The sequence below is a fragment of the Nipponia nippon genome, unplaced genomic scaffold, assembly GCF_047370975.1.
Source record: "Nipponia nippon isolate SJK-2023a ecotype South Korea unplaced genomic scaffold, ASM4737097v1 scaffold_11, whole genome shotgun sequence".
Taxonomy (NCBI): domain Eukaryota; kingdom Metazoa; phylum Chordata; class Aves; order Pelecaniformes; family Threskiornithidae; genus Nipponia; species Nipponia nippon.
In genome coordinates this window covers 28,410,580-28,427,510 of record NW_028262302.1, presented here as the reverse complement: position 1 = coordinate 28,427,510, position 16,931 = coordinate 28,410,580, and the positions used below count along the sequence as shown (strand labels likewise).

The 16,931-nt window shown below is 43.7% G+C and overlaps 1 protein-coding gene across 3 annotated transcripts in view; it reads right to left on the bottom strand.

The window, feature by feature from the left end:
- Positions 1-16,931, bottom strand: part of DDHD1 (DDHD domain containing 1) — a 69,107-nt gene that overhangs the window by 5,344 nt on the left and 46,832 nt on the right. For 2 of the 3 annotated variants that reach the window (XM_087746847.1, XM_087746848.1), the window contains 3 exons: positions 8,873-9,135; positions 6,025-6,100; positions 825-974 (listed from right to left, as the gene is read on the bottom strand). In XM_087746847.1, the coding sequence (XP_087602973.1) occupies positions 825-974; positions 6,025-6,100; positions 8,873-9,135 (489 nt within the window). The remainder of the gene's footprint in view (positions 1-824; positions 975-6,024; positions 6,101-8,872; positions 9,136-16,931) is intronic. The other variant, XM_087746849.1, reaches the window with a different exon arrangement.

The window sequence follows — 16,931 nt, the reverse complement described above, 5'->3', positions numbered from 1 at the left end:
TTCTTTATCTTAAAACCAAGTAAAGTTACTATTTGCAGAGCGGGACCACAGACTGCAGCCTGGCCAATCGTCCTTGATGTTCCAGGAAAATCCCAGGTTTGAAGTAGCTGGAGCTGAACAAGATCTTGAGATGAGCGGAACCAGCACGTTTGGATTGAAGTCTGAATACGCGCAGATTCAGGTAGAGTTTAAACACAAAATACAGGTATACAGTAAGCACGAAATCCCAAATCCAGCTGGCATTAAAGAAGTTGCCAAGGTGATGCAGATCAAAGGTCCAGCATACAACGAACACTGGCTGCCTATGGAAGAGTGTAAGGACAGGGCAAAGCTGTACCAAAACTGCCCTCCCAAGTACTACCCCACTCTAACAATCTGCTACTCGGACCCCTCGGGGAAAAAAAACAGTGTCTTTGTTTTTCTACAGGATCTGGTAAACTGCTTGTGAAGCCTTTTGTAACAGCAGTAGTATCTTTGGACAGCTGATGTCTGATGGAAGCCAGCAAGTTAAACACAAGTTGGAACTTGACTGAGCAGGATCGTATCTTATGTCTTTGCAAAAAAATAAAAAGCAGAGCAATCTCAAACCTTATGCTTATTAGTATGAAAAGAGAAGCAAAGTATATGGTATTTAAGGCAATTATTTGTAGAAACTGTTATTCTACAGTTACAAAACCCAAGACATCGTCCAACAATCATCAACAACCAGCCCTGTGCTGGAACACACTTGCATTGATTCACACGCTTTGAAGATCACACGTTATCACACAGCTGATGCTTAAAAATAGTCAAGGTAAAAGCTTGCAACTGCAATTAGAACTCACCACTGGATCTGTTGGATGAAAAATATTTAGTAAGCGGTTACAAATTGTTCTGGGTAGAATATGATCTTGACTACCGCTGTTTCCTGGACGGATGCCACGCAACGCCAAAAACACTGCTAATGGAGATCCCATACAGAAGAAATTCTCAACCTAAGGAGAGATTTCATCCACATTAATCAGGATGGAAATAATGCTTTCTAACACGGCTGGATTTGATTTCTCTCTTTCAACTGATTTCTCAGATTCAGCTGAGGGACTTGTATAGTATTAGTAACTCAAAACGGGGAAGACTACTATAACACACATACTATAACATGAACGTTAAGTTTCCCATTTCCCTTTGCTGTGAGAAGAGAGTTACATGTTGTAGTGCTACATAGTTGGAAAACTGAAAAACAAGTCGGATATTTGAACTGAAAGAGGTCTACCAACACTGGAAAGGCTGGCGCGAGAAGACTATGGAAGACGCTAAGGAAATGTGATGAGTTTCACAAGACTGAAGTCTGATTTCTCATGAAACTTCCCAAAGCTTACCACAGCTCCTTAATCTTACCCTAACCAAGTACTCCAGGAGTTGCTTTGCTACACACACACCCTTTGATGAAGCAGAAACGCAAGCTACACTGAGTATTAAAGACAACTTACAGAATACTTGCAGTAGTCACACACACATACAGGCTGGTGTTACGTACAACCTCTTAACAGCACCTAGTGTTAAGTGAACAGAACATTGCTTGTCAGAAGTGCCACCACGTCGCACGTTAGGAACCACGACCTACCTGGGACAGGTACAGCACACTGAGAGACTCTGCAGGCTACTCTCACACCATCCAAAGCTACCGTGACTTTGCTCTAAAAGGACTGCCTCTAACACTGAGAGGCTATTGAGTAAACCTGAACTGCAACTGCTAGCCCATCTGGCAAAGGTCACTGAACATGCATCAGTGGTAACGACTTTTGGTCACTACCAACCTGGGCCGGGATTCAACAGTGACCTAGAGGTGAATGGCTTCGTATCCCATTACCAATCCTCAGACATCGTCTCCTAGAAACCTCAAATGTAAAACTCTGTAGTCAAAAATATTTTCATAAGTCAAAATTACTTTTTAACCTTTAGAATATTTCCTGATAAGAAGAATTAATTTTACCATGATCAGACCTTCACTGCAACTTTCCCAATAGTGGTGCCTAGTTTGCAGGGCACCACAACTCAGCAACTCCTAGTGCGCTGCTACTTCACCAGCAAGAGAAATTGCTGAATTCTTACTAAGTGCACGTGGAGGATGCTTGGGTTGCCATGTGCCTTCGCTATATGTCAGCGCATGGAGCGAGGGTGTAGAAATAATGGCCCGTTTCATCTATCAGATTCCAGCACTGCACAAAACATTCCTCCTCTTCTGACTTGGCGCTGACACCCCACCTCTTCCTTCCAAAAGAATGCACAAGTCCCAATTCAATGAAAGAAAAGAATCTAGGTCTTCAGCAAAGCTATTCAATGTCATATGCTGCAAAGCACGGCTCTGTCATCTATATTGTTACTCTAGTCTAGTGCAAAGCTGCTCTCCTTTCTTATAGTCAAGATTTACAGAGCCCCTTACATTTTTGCAGTTTGGACAAAAAGCTTTCTCATCTTCAAATACAAGAGAAACAGATATTCACAGTGCAATCCTTTAAACTGAATAAGTAACCTTTAACCCTGTCCACCTGATATTCCTGTATCGGGTGCCTGGAGTACACAATTACAGCCTTTCTGCTTTAGAAAGAAATCAGAAAGTGACTGCTAGCTTACACTTGCCGGCAGATGCTTAAAAGCTGTTTTCATGAATTCACCTTAGGCCACTACAGACCAGGCAAAAATCTCAAAAGGTAAACAGTTTCAGTGGTTACGTGGTGCATGGCTTTTGTTCCATTGCTTCTCTTGATAAACACAGGATGAACAGTGTCTGCAGACAGAAGCTTTCTTCTTGGAGGGCACTGTTCTTTGCTATGTATTTTCTTACAAGCACAAGACTTTCAACGTGGTCTTCCAGCTCTGGAAATGCTTACAAAGACAAAGTACCAGTTGGTGGGTACCTTAACGGGTGGCACTAGGCCGATACCAAAGCAGTGAACACTAAAATTCAAAAGGAAGTCTTCCAAAATTAAAGTCGGTTCCAAAATTAAAGTCGGTTAAATTGCAGACTCTCAGTGCTGTTGCAAAGTGGCTGAAGAGAAGACTGCCATGCCATGAAACCTACTGGGAAGAAAGGACTAAAATCTTTCTAGAAAACATTTATTAATTTTGGTGTTTCTCCTAGAAGCAGGAGTGGGGCACTTCACATATACGCTGTTTAACAACAGAGAAGAAATGTTTAAGAACATGACCTTCCAGGAGAGCGCTTTTCTCCTGAGTATGATTCATAAACAGAAGACTTAATGAATTTATTTGTATTTTAAGCAGAAGCTGAGCCAAATAGTCACCCATTCAACTTAAGACTGCAGTATTTTCAGAATTTAAAAAAATAAAAAAGCTGAATGAGCCAACAGAAGTGATGCAGCGCAGTTCTTCCGTGCATAGGGAAGTGTGGGAGACAAATGAATGTGTTTAGTGGTGATGTTGAAACAGAAGACACTAAAGGCAATTACAATTTATGTTTCTGGACTGTCTTTCAGCCTGGAGGATCCCAAACATCTCCCCAGAGTGGGGAAATACAGACCTCTGCAGCAGCCTCTACCTGTTTCTGCACCCAGGAACGTTCTGCAGCCTTAGCAGACAAAGGGAACAGAGACTTATACCAGTATTACATGGGAAATTTAACTGGGCGGTTGTGTGTTGAGCTACTACAGCACGTTTCTGCATTCAGTTTAAAGGCTTCCTCCTCTCAGATAAGGCTGAGCGTCCCATTAAGCTCTCATAATTCTCGTACATGTGGTAAATCACTAGTATCTTATAAATAATTTGTGATGGTTGTTACCAACATTGACATCACTGTCAGATGATGCTACATAGAAACCACAAGGTAAGGTACAGGCTGGAGCTTCTTCCAGAAGAGTTTCTGTAACCCTGGGTGAACGAGAGGTGCTGAGGAATCCTGAAGCACTTTAGGCCAGCACATTGACAAGTCTGGATTTAAATGAATTTCCATCTCAGTACTAGGGAGCAACCGAACTGCCCTCCTCTTCCCTACTGTGACTGAAAATCATGCTACAACACGGTTATTTTCATGCACCACAGAGTCATAAAGAGGTAGATCTTGCACCATTCCCCATGTTTTTGTGTTCTTCAGCTCCTTTAGCCTTTAACTCCGATCCCTCTTACGTAGCTGGCGGGGAGAAGGCTGCGAGTGTAAGCTTTACATTTACAACGGGGTGTTGGCTTTGCTTTTAACCCACACAGGTCCTAATGATTTAGCAGTTTATTCAATTGTGCCATCTGAGGAGAAGTAGAGGAGAGCGCGCCATAAAGATACCTCATCCTCAAGTTCTCATTCTGATAGCTTGTCCAATACGTTATTTACAGTATAGGACACTCCATATCTTCAAGATTTTTTTTTTTTTTTCTCCCCAATGGGTCAACTTTAAAACACAGATCATTTCTTCTACTATTAAATACCAGCCAAGTTAGCGGCTCTATTTATTCTTACACTTGTCTTGCCAAAAGCTACCTTTGTGCTTGCTCAACATCAAGCAAGCTTAACTCTGCTTAATGCACGACTAGTGACTTTCTCTCATCCTGGGAAGCTTGATTTGTTTCAGTCCATAGAAGAGACAACACATTGACAGTGGCTAGCCTTTTTCATTACACCTGTACGTGCCCATTTCGTCGTATAATACAGCTCAGGGAGATCAGTGACCAAAGACTCCTGTGTCGCACAGACCAAAGTAACTTGTGGATCAAGCACTTGTAGTTAATAGCAACCCATGAATAAACCAGAGCTCTGGTCTGCCAAGGTGCTGGTAGTTGGTACCTACAAAGCAGTTAGTTCTCTTTCAACAAGCTAGTCACCCTCAGTAAGCTGGACTGGCTTGCTGATGAGCAACCATCTTTCAATGGTATCCTGCTGAGATCCTCCCTTGGCAGAAGCACTTTGCCATCACGTTCGTGGAAAGCCTCTCTCCTCCCCTGGAGCCCTGTCTCAGGCACGGTACTCAAGCAGTGGGAGTCACTAGTGTAAAGCTTCACAGAAACAAACATCTTCCTTTCAGTAAGAGTAAGAAAAAGGATGTACTGCAATGGAAAATCACCTAGCAGTAATTTGGATCGATACAGTCCTCTTTTCTTCCCCCTTTCTTTTCCCCTCCTTTCCTGCTCCCTCTAAAAAGCATCTGTTCAAAAAATCTTCACTTTAAACACAACTGAGTGAAGAATAATCTTTCACAGAGCTGGAGGAGTATCAGCCTGACTCCATCTTCCTTGATGGTAGAGATAATAGCACGATACACGCTTTTAAGCGGTGATGAAAAGAAGGCGGCTATGACAAATTGAATTATGGTTAGTTTCCTCTTTTTTATGGCTCAAGATTGATCTTGGCTTCTAGGAGTCCTTCTGAATTCAGAAGGAAAGAAAAATGGCAAGTTAAGAAACAATAATCTATTTTCTTCTCATCTATCATGTCACATGTTTATGGTTTAATATTTCAGGATATGGTCAAGCAACTAGAAAGTGCTGCACATCCCACCAAGACGCTAGAAAATGCCTTTTCCCAATGATATGAAATTGTAGCAATTTATACAGCTGATTAGCAAGCAATCTATTTCATGAGACTAAAAGTAACCTGTGCTAACTGTCAAACCAGTGTAATTTGGAAGGAAAATCCACCGCTGGAGGAAATTCAATCAGATTTGCCCAGAGATGTGACATGTTAGAAGTAGTCCGCAAGGAAAATGGATTAGTCAACAAAGCAGAAGTGAAATTGTGCAAGAAATGTGATTAATGCAATTTGCCACACGGCTTTTACCTTCCCACGTAGTTGCACGTGTGTGTGTAATATATTAACAATCTATATACAGGCTTACGTATTTACAGATAAACATATATATTTGTAATAAATAGTAACATGTTTCCACACACGTACAGACACTTCAACCAATACATTAAAATCATTCTACCAACATCATTTCTAGGGACATGGGAAAAAAAAAGTGAGTAGAGTAACTCATATTGCAGATGTATTTTTACAGCAAGTAGAACATTCAGGAAAAACCTCTGGAACATACATACCTTAAATTTTAAGACAGGTGGTTTTGATATGGTGGATGCCTTTAACCCATGTAACCTCTCTTCTATCTCTCTCAACCTAGAAAATAGAGATCTTTCTGAGATCCAATAAAAAATGTAGCCTTAACCTCTCTGATCCAAACAGGCATTCCTGTGGGGTCCAACAGTTTTGTCTGCTGGGAAGAGAGAGTGATGGCGTCAGTAGTTCTTGGAGGCAGTCCAAGTGATTAAGAATCAACGTTTGCAAAATCCTGCTTCTCTGACCACAGAAGGAATCAATCAAGACATGACAGTTTCCTTGTTCACCGCCCCAAGCATCTGCCCGCCCTCCTTCCTCAGGAGTAGGTGACTCACCTCTGGTTTCCTTGGTGTTTTAGCAACTAAGTCACCTGTTTTGTTGTTTTTTGTTTAAAAACAAAGCCATGGGAAACTCCATGGCCCATGCATTATGGAGCTCTGTATTGTGGTGGAATATCTAGAGGAGAGCGTCCCACCCTTTCAACTATCATTAAAAAAAGTTGTTCACCTGTTCTTCTAGTTAGCTTGAATTTAAAAAGCAGCTACAATAGGAAGTACCTCACATGGACTGGTAAGACTGTCCAGCCCCAGCACTATGCCCTCTTCAGAGCAGGAAAACACCATCTCCTCAAGTTCCACAAAAGCATTACGGAAACAAATACGTTAAGCTTAACCTCTGCCATCCTGGTTAAAAAGAAGCAAGCCTGGAGCTGAAACTTCCCAAAGAGCAGCACTTTCAAAAAAGTTTGCATGATTTAATAAGCATGATTCAGTCTTAAAAAAGAAGGCATGCAGAAGTCTTGAATCTTGTGAACTGTGGTCGAAGGGTTCCAATATACCACCTCACATACTGTATGTATGTTATTCTACAATGTAGAATATTTATACGTGCTATGACACAGCCTACTCAGGCATAAGCATTTCCAGAAATCCACTGTGTGTTTGCCATCCTCAAAACACCAGAAATCCAGAAGTTATAGGATGTCAGTAGTATATTTTCTATTGAAAATTGACTGAATTGCACTAAGATGGCTCACGAACTGGAGAGCCACTCCAGCTATACAGAAGTGCCAGTGTCAAATGATACTCGGATTACTGTGTTTGTAACCTGAAGCACTTCAGAGGATGCCTAAGGAGCTGGAGCATGAGTGTGAAAATGGTAATTTTTCCCTGATCATATGCTAGTGATATGCCTGAAGGGTCATCCTACCGCTGGACAACTTCATAAGGTTTCTTACGTCCCTTCTCTCAGGAAGGCCACACTTTATCCAGTTTTGCAGCTGATAGAGATGTCCTGTACCAATTCCTGATTACACACTGTCCTGGTTTCGGCTGGGATAGAGTTAATTTTCTTCCTAGTAGCTGCTATAGTGCTGTGGTTTGGATTTAGCATGAGAATAATGTTGATAACACGCTGATGTTTTAGCTTTAGTTTTTAGTTTTGCTAAGCAGCGTTTATACTAAGTCAAGGACTTTTCAGCTTCGCATATTCTGCCAGCGAGGAGGTGCACAAGAAGCTGTGAGGGAGAATGACCAGGAGAGCTGACCCAAACTGGCCAAAGGGCTATTCCATACCGCATGATGTCATGCCCACTATATAAACTGGGAGGAGCTGGCTGGAGGGCAGCGATCGCTGCTCGGGGACGGGCTGGGCATTGGTCGGCAGGTGGTGAGCAGTTGCATCACTTGTTTTTCCTGGGTTTTGTTCCCCTCTCTCTCCCTGTTTTCCTTTTCATTACAATTTTTAAAAATTATTATTATTATTATTTTATTTGATTTCAATTATTAAACTGGTCTTATCTCAACCCATGAATTTTCTTACTTTTGCTCTTCAGATTCTCTCCCCCATCCCACCGGGGCAGCAAGGGTGAGTGAGCAGCTGGGTGGGGCTTGGTTGCCAACTGGGATTAAACCACGACACACACATACTGATTTCAAGCACTGCAGGAGATCTGATGCTATATTAACGCTTCCAAAGTACCGCCAATACTAAGATAGGTTTCAAGAAGGGGCCCAAAAGAACTGTGATCATGATTTATCCTCACCTCCCACTGGAATGATTGAATCTTAAGCTACTATTATTAGGTTCTCTATCTACAGGTGTCTCATAGCACCTCAATATCCAGGTTAGAACAGGGAAGTCACCTGAACACTGTGGAGACATCACGATGATCTGCGACATCCCCTAACACTGGGAATCCCTACCAATGCTTGCAAGGTGCTGAAACCGAGACCCTGTTTGTCACAGTGGGCAGTGCTGCTTCGCAGTCCCAACGGCATGAACATTTCTAGATGGCAGCAGGAAGAAGCTGGTAAATGATCCGCGGCAGGGTAGTAACCCCATAGACCCAATCACAGCAATTACAACATCTGTATCCAGCTGGTGGAGCTCAATTTCCAAGCTAAGCCTAGGAGAAAACTTCTCATTTACCTCTAGAAACATAGGAATTTCACTGCTCAGGTTCTGCTCAGTATTACAGCTCACTGCCCACCTGCAAGCTACTTTGTTGTGTTTCTCCTCAAATACCTGGAGAGCTAATGGCCTGACCTTCTCCCTTCCTGCTGGCTATGATCTACTCCCAGTGATCAGGGAGCAGTAGCTGGTTGCTTGGTTCTGGTACAGCCCGTAGGAGGTGGATTCAGAGCTCCTGTTAGCAGTGCCAGCTCCCTGTGCCTGCTCAGTCCTGCGTTTAGCATTTACCACTGCCATTCAGCACCAGCAGAAGAACATCAGCCACGAAAGGTAACAGCCATGGTGGGTTCTGGAAACACTCACAGGGTGTCATCTAGGGATGTGGTTTTCTCCTTTAATAATGAGAAGCGGATGCATTACCGTTGTTTTGTTATGTAAAGTTCTTCAAGTAACCGTTGCTCCTCATAGCTCATCCAACGGTCTTCAAGCTCCTCCTCCTCATTCTGCAGCAATTGTTCATAAAGCCTAACCGGGTTCCAGCCAGTCATGATGTCGTAGGTGATGACGCAGCCCAGCGAGTGGGACACAATCGAGACTTTCCCTCCTTTCTCCTCAAACTCTGGATTCCGGGAACAGAAGAGTGTGTATAGCCGGTTCAGCTCCTGCTGCAGCCCTTTCACCAGCTGTTTCAAGGAAAGAAAGTTTAATATCAACATCTTATCACTCCTGTTCATGTTCATGCATGTTCATGTACTACACTGACCAGCTTCTCGAGCATGCATCTAGGATGAGCACGATAATCTGTTCGCTTCGGCTGGGAAGATGAGCAAAATCTTATGGTCAGCAGCAACAGCTTGGTTGACGGTCGCTGACTCCAGTGGTTCATCTCTCCCCTCCAGACCCAGCAGCAACCACCACACCGGACGCCCTAGAACTGCTACACTCCACAGCCCAGGGCATTAAATTGAAATAAACCCTTAACACAAATGACAGGTATGCTTAAAGTACTTAACAGCATCCTCTGAGGTGAGCAATAGCAAGGTACTTGGTTTTCACTAGCGGTCCATCAGCACAACAGCGACTATTAACACAGCTGTATCTCCCTTATTGCTTGTTTCTCTACCTTTTCACAGCTCTGAATGTTTGTCTCTGTCCGAGATTCAGCTCATTTTTTAACCTAAGGAAGCTGGCAGGAGCCCGAGCGACACACAATCTGGAATCAACTCACATCTCTGCCACAAGCTTGGCGCATAACCCTAGACAAGTCATACTCTCTCTTCTCCATTTCTCAAAGTGAGCAACAGCATTCCTACCTCATTGCAGGGGACTGGGGAGATAAATCCACTAAAATGGATACGCTCAGATATTACAGTGACAGCTTAAATGGGTTCTGGGAAAACATCCTCAAATTGCTTTTGGATCTTCATAAAGCATACTTGAACTCATCAAGTCTTTCGTTATTCTGCCCGCTGCTTGGCTATAAGGAGATGCAGCTTTCTGTCCTACCTCCCTTCCTACCATACTGCGCCTATTGTAACTTCTTCCAAAGGAATCAGAACGAAATGATGCTGCTACAGAATAAAAAGCCTCATCTCAGGCAAAAGGAAGATATGGGAGGAGAAAAAGCACAAGTCAGAGAATACCAGGTTGGAAGGGACCTCAAGGATCACCTGGTCCAACCTTTCTAGGCAAGAAAATGAGACAGGCAGAGCCAGAACTTGAACATTTGATATAAACAATGCTACAAAAAACAGTTTTCTGGTTACAGGTTTCTAGGAGGGTTTTGGGGGCAAAACCAGGAATGCAAGCTGGTTCTCAAACATCATAGGCTAATCCTATAGTACTACTGCGGTAAATATATATTGGTCCTATGCTAATTGAGTCTCTGAGAGGCTTATCTGCTTCAAATCCTACACTAGGGTACACATGCACAAAAATGTTCAGATTCACAGAAAGTATTTTTTAGAGAGAAACGTTGAAAGCCATGAGATCTAGGAACCAGACGATACAAAAAAAGGCAGCTTTGCTTGTGAAACTCAGCAGGGTAATGGAGCGATGCTTCCAGGCTGCGGCGTAGAGGAGGACAAACAAGAAATTGCAAATCATTCCCTTGTTAGCAACAGGAAATTAAAGCTATAGAACATGTAATTTGAACATGATTTTTCAAGAGCCTGAATCATTACTGAATATAAATATGAATGGCACCAGGACTGTCAGTGTTTGATACACATTTTACTGAGCGAGAATCCACACGTCAAACCCTATGCCTAAAGCACTGTGAAATGATTAACAAAGCCTTGCAACAGCTTGCAGAAATAAGTATCATCATTCCCATTTTCAAGTCTTTTTGAGTGTGACGCTGCCTATTCTTGTGTTTGGCTCTATCCAGACTTTGGGCACTATTTTCACACATGAACAAACAGGCAGAGGTTTTAGCAAGAGTTGGAGCTGAAAACAGAAATCAGGACTAGCTTTGGCTGGCTGGCATTTTCTCCGTTTAAAATGGTTTTGATTAAAACCCAGCACAAAATAGCAGAGATCTGCTGAAATCAAAGTGTTTTGGGATTCCTGCCAGGAGCTCGGTGAAATGAGGGAACGCTGATATCCAGCGGTTCGCGTGGCTGGCTGCCGTGGCACCCTCCAAGGGAGCCAAACCACATCATCCTGCCATCGGGGACCTCAGCAGGGAGCCTGGCACCCCCAGCCGTACAGCAGACACTCTGGATGGAGCGCTGGCTTCAGGTTTCAGAGCTGGCAGTGTAAAAAATGCCGAGCAAACTAGTGCTGGCCTCACCACAGCTTCCAGCAGCCCTGCCAGTACAGCAGGGAGATGAGTAATGCCATCTTGTTTTAAAAAATCCCAAATAAGCTGTATTAATATATCTCAGTGTCCTCAAATTTTTTCTCTGATGGGAGAAGTAAGGCACACAACAACTCAACTGCTTCCCTTGGTTTCTTGTCGCATAAAAGTTATTGCTCCCAATGTCCTGCCCAATTTGCTCAACAGGCCAGTGCCCAGTACCCTCCTCTCCTGTACAGCCTATTTCCCTGGAAAAGCAGATATCCTCCAGGAAGAATGACATTAAGGCAGCCTTCCCCAAAGCCCATAGGCCCAGAGCGAGTAAGTAATCTTCTGGCATCATGGCATTTCATTACAAAGGTCTCGTTCTCTTGCAATCTGAGGGCATAAACCAGAATATTCTTGGAAAGTCCTGGTCGGACACTGAGTCCAACCCTGTTTTTAACTGGCCTGCTCCTTAAAAACCTGCTGTTACTGAGAAGTTAGGAAAAAACATGGACAGCAACTAAGAAACTGTGCATCGATTTCCAAATAGCTGCATAGTTGGAATTCTGCAGACCAGAGTCCAAGCATTTAATTCAACTAAATCATCTGAGCGAGATTGTTTCTGAACTCCAAATCACTGGTTCCCTAACTTAGTTGTAGAGTAGAAGATCTGCTGTAGTAAAGCCTCCAGATTTTCAGGCACTACGAATGGTCTGGTTTGCTGCTACGACAAAAACAGAAGCCCTCCACCTGCAGTGAGCGCTTAGGGATGTTTGCATCTTGCCCACAGTTCTGCATCGGTACTAAGCTTAGAAATGGAATCTTTTGGCCTATAGTAAGAAAAAAAAAAAGAAAGGAAAAGAAACAGCATATTCATTTTAAGCCCCAGCTAAAAAATTATTTGGTTAAGCAGTATATGAAGTTAAGATAATATTCAGTCCTGATTTACTTTCTTAGTCTTAAAAAGCATACAATATTCTAATTCATAAAAGAAAACCTTGGTTTGAAAAGGGCTTTAGCCCAGCAAGTGTAACATGAAGTGCTTTCGAACCTCTTTTGTAGTCACAGCTTGATATATAACCTAACACTCCATATAAAAATACCTCCTAGAAACACCAATTGGCTTATATTTGTTAAAATTGGTGACTTTTTTCATTAAAATGAAACATGAAAAATATAACTACCTATCAAATTTTCTCTCCTAAACAGCATCACTGTAATTAAAACCAACTTTTTAAGAACTGGTTTTTTTTTTTTTTTTTTTTTAATCCACAGCTTGTCTTTCTGCTCTCTCTAAAGGGTCTATGGGAGTCTGTTTAATTAAAAAAAAGAAAAAAAAAAAACAACAAAATAAGAACTCGCCCTCAGCCTCCCAAAACCGCAACACCCGAGTGGCTGCTCCATGGCTATACCTCCCCGTTGGGTGGTAAGCACAGGGTGCCTCACCCAGAGCTCGCTGGCAGTCTCTCGCTCTCGCTGCACCTACAACCCATGAATTCCGGATTAAGGGAGCCCTTTCCCCACGGGTTTCCCTCATGCTTCTGCCAACCCCAAGCCTCACCGCCTGCCGGTCCATGGGATCTATTATGTGCTTAGGAAGCACCTGCTGTTTCTGCCTGAAAACAGGAAAGCGGGAATCATCCAGGAAAAAAAAAAGTTTAATAGCGGAATGCAACATGACCAGACCCCTCTCTCTCTTTCCACCTCCCCTCTTTGCCTCCTCCCTCCCAGTTCCCACCTCATTTTGGGGACCAGTGGGACTGAACATTCACAACGAGCTGTTTCTCCACCCCCACAGCAGCGCTGTTCTTTGGCAGCCCCCCCAGAAGGGCTTTCACTAGGGCTTTCCCCACAAAAAGGCTAGAGCTTCCTTGAGTTTCTGCCCAACCCATATTACCATCTCCTAAGGCTTCTCCCACAGACTAAACAAGCTCAAATATCTCACAAAAGAATAGATGTGGCAGCAGTCGATTGAGTTGATTTTTTTTTTCCTGTGCAGCTGCTCCCGCAAACGCTGCTTGCTGCTGTGACTGCTAATCTGCTGGCTGCTCTGCTCCGCTCCGTTACCCGCGGCTCTTCCAGGACCAGTGAAATGCGGCACGCTTCTGTGTCTGTTACCGAACAGATCAAACCACCATAACAAAGGGAACATTTCCTACTTCTTCAAAAAATAGCCATATCAAATCCCTTCCTCCCAGCTGACCTTTCTACCACAGCATTACTTTAGCATCAGCCTGAGGACATTGCAATATTTCAAAGAAAGGTACAGAAAGTTTTCCAGTATTCCTATTTTCCTCCCCAGAAAAGTCCTTCCTCCCTGTTCTGATTTTTAGGGAAAAATTTCCTAAGCACCTTTTGCAGACCAGTTGGTTCAGTGCAAAAGTTTAGTGCAGGATTAAAATGCTGCAAGCCTTGTAGATGTACCACTGCAAATAGTCACAGATACCCACAGAAAATGAAACACAAATAAAGCAGGACTTCGCAGTGCCTGAAGCCTTTAATGCAATCAAATTTCCGAGCCTGATTTTATGGCAAGTCATAATCAGGCACATGAAGCACCCCACAATTCTCAGGCTGGGGAGAGAGCCCTGATGTACTATTAAATTTTCAGACCTGCTCCATGCCAGCAGAAGCACAGACGCTCAAGACAGCCTTTGATACAGTTTGACAGAGCAGCATCCAAGAAATGGATGCCTTTCCTACGTGTTCTAGTCTGGTCCCAAAGGGCGAGGGGGAGACTTGATTTCCAGCAGTCAAAGATCTCAGCAAAAAAGGGTGAACGGACAAAAAACACCACCGGGCAACTCAGCAGATGTGGTACGGTGCTGTTCCCCTGTGAAGCTCTTCTGGGAACATGTTTCATTTTTGCTTCATGAAAAGGAGATTGATTACTAGTTGCCTGAAGCTCCCTTTATCAGCTGAAGTTTTGCCAATAAATCTTCCTTGCAAGGAAACTCAAGCCCGTAGGATTAAGTTGCTCAGAAGTCATCAGCTTATATTCTGACAAACTGAGGTTAAATGCTCCATGCCCTTCACAAACCAAATTAAGGCAGAGTAAGGAATGCTCTTTCTGCACATTCATGGAGAGCCAGCGTGACAGCCGGGCAATTGGAGGGGAAGCCAAAAACCAGACCGTCGACCCAGGAACGGGTTGCCGGACCTGATCAGGCCAGAAATCCCCTCTGCTTTCCAGTTACATGCCTGCTTGGCATATGGCTTCCAAGAAGTCAAAAAATAACAGCCCATTCCACCCATTCAGAAACTCTGGTGGCAAGGGCATGTGTTTTATAGAGACAAGATGGGAGTCTGAGTCAGATGAGAGACACCACTGTCATCTCAGGCAGAAGGAGCTGTGGCAAGGCTGATAATAAGGGCAGAAGGATCGTGTCTCTAATCACCTCCTGGGCACTGGGTAAGCCTGAACTGCTGGATCACGATGGGGAGCAAGTAACTGTGTAAGCAGTGAAACATCCAGAGCTGCTGGCTGTCTCAGCTGAAGCCCTTTTGCGCAGAACATTAACAGCATCCTCCGCTGAGCTGGAAAAAACCAAACCTCGAAATCCCTGGCACCAGCATCCAAAACAGCTGTTCATTCCACCTCGGATGCAAAAGCAGCCTTGCAAGGCACCAGTGTAAATAAGCATGGCTGTTTCTTGCAAAGCAGAAGGCAGTCGGCTGTGTGGGTGGTGGACAAACACCTCCTGGACCTACACCAAGGAGACCTGGGCAGAAGGAAGAACTTCACCCCCTGCCCGTTCTAGCGGGCAGATCGGTGGGGTCAAAGGGACTTTTCAGTGCACGCCAAAAGTACCAGGGTAGAAAATGACATTTTTGCCTCCGGGAAATGAGTTTTTTCAAGAAAACAAGGAGCACACAACCCTCCTGGCACCCTGAGCACAGAAATAACGCAGAGCTCGCGCTGCTCTTGCTCAAATCCTCAATGACCTGCTTGCTGCCAAAACTTGGCTATAGCACCCCAGTCCCAACCTCTTTGCTCTGTCAAAGCCAACAAAAATACTTGCTCTCCTCTTGGGCTCTGGTGACTGTCCTCTTCCGAGACTGCTCTCAGCTCTGACCACCCTCTTGCTGTAGCTTTCTGAGGTCTTTTCTCTCTGTCGTCTCCACAGGACCCTCACCCACTGGACAGTCTTCTCACATGAACAGCTTGAAGCCCAAGAGAAAAAAAAAAAAAACAACAGACAGCTACATATGAAAAGGGAGTGCAGGAAACCTGACCTCTGCACCCCCTCCAGCTTGAATAGCCTGACTGTTTTAGCAGGCTTCGTGGGAAAGGAATTTTAAGGAGATCTGAGGAACAGTGAGTTTTGCAAGCAGCTCAAGAGAACTTCAGGAGAAAGTGCAAACTTGTTTGAAATTCAGCAAGGAGGCAATAAGAAGGTGTGCGAGCCAACTGGAGGTAGAAGAAGGTCCTTAAAGGCCAACGGAAGATCTGCAGCTCAAGGATGGATTGTAAAGGGCCACGAAAGCAAAGACAAGGAGTGTTTGCTTCACGTGAACCAGGAGAACGTGCCAGCACACAGCGCAGAGATGGGGAGACTGCTGACCCTCCAGAATACAACAGCTGTCGTGCTCCCTGACGGCATCACTGATGGAGGCCAGAAGATTGTCACAACAACAGATGAGAGGCCAGAACGAGCCTTAGCTGTGGGAACAGACAGGAATAGCTGCGTGTCTTAGTGATGTTACAGAAAAAGGATCTGCGGGACTGCCCAGACCCGAGTCTCTCTCTCAGTACCCCTCTTTCTGTTGAAAAGCTGAGTCTAACCCACTTCTAAGCAAGTCACTGTGTTCAAGACTAAGTTTAGGTTCAGGCAGATCCAGTAACATATCACTTTATAAAGTTGAGAATACGTTCAAGAACAATCAAATGAATTAAGCAAGCCATGAAAGTGCTGCCAGGCAGCTCCTTTACTCTTAGGTTCAACAGAATAAGCAAAACCAGTGTTGAAATAGCCTCAGTTAAATATTTCCTGCTTCACATCACACTCGTTTTCAAACACACATAAACCGGTTGCCTTTTATTGCTGAAAGAAGCGCATAAGAGAAGGACATTGCCATTGCAAAACCTCATATCAAAGAGGGATGAAAGCTCTAGCGAAAGTTAATACTTGTCCCAGATTTCAAGAGCATAGTCATTAATTCCCCTTTTTAATATGTGTATAATAGCAAACCATCAAGCCGTTTCAAGCCATCACGTCCCAGACCCTGGCTTCTTCGTTTCCTGACCTCAGTGGGTGAGAAATGCTCGATACCCACCGTGTTTCCCTGCTCTTCAGCTGCGGAGGAAGCAATCCATAAATATCTCCTCCTAATCTTCTGAGGCTATTGCACTAAATCTTTAGAGATCTTGGGGTGACAGATGTAAATAATATTTATCCTGTACTAAAGGCATTTTCTGCCAAGACATATATCAATAATTTACAGAATTACAATTAGCCTGCAAGTAAGTACAGTGAAGATCAGTAAAATAAGCGCTTAACAATCTAATGAAGGTGACAACACTAAATTTACTATGCATCAATTAGTCTTTTTAATCTGTTGCGGCCATTTATTATTAAAGAAATATGAAGCTACAGTGACACGGATGTGAAATGAAGTCACCCACTGAAGACACTAAAACCCAAGGTTATGTTACCGTAGATGGCACTAGCAAAGTCAGAATTAATTGTGAAA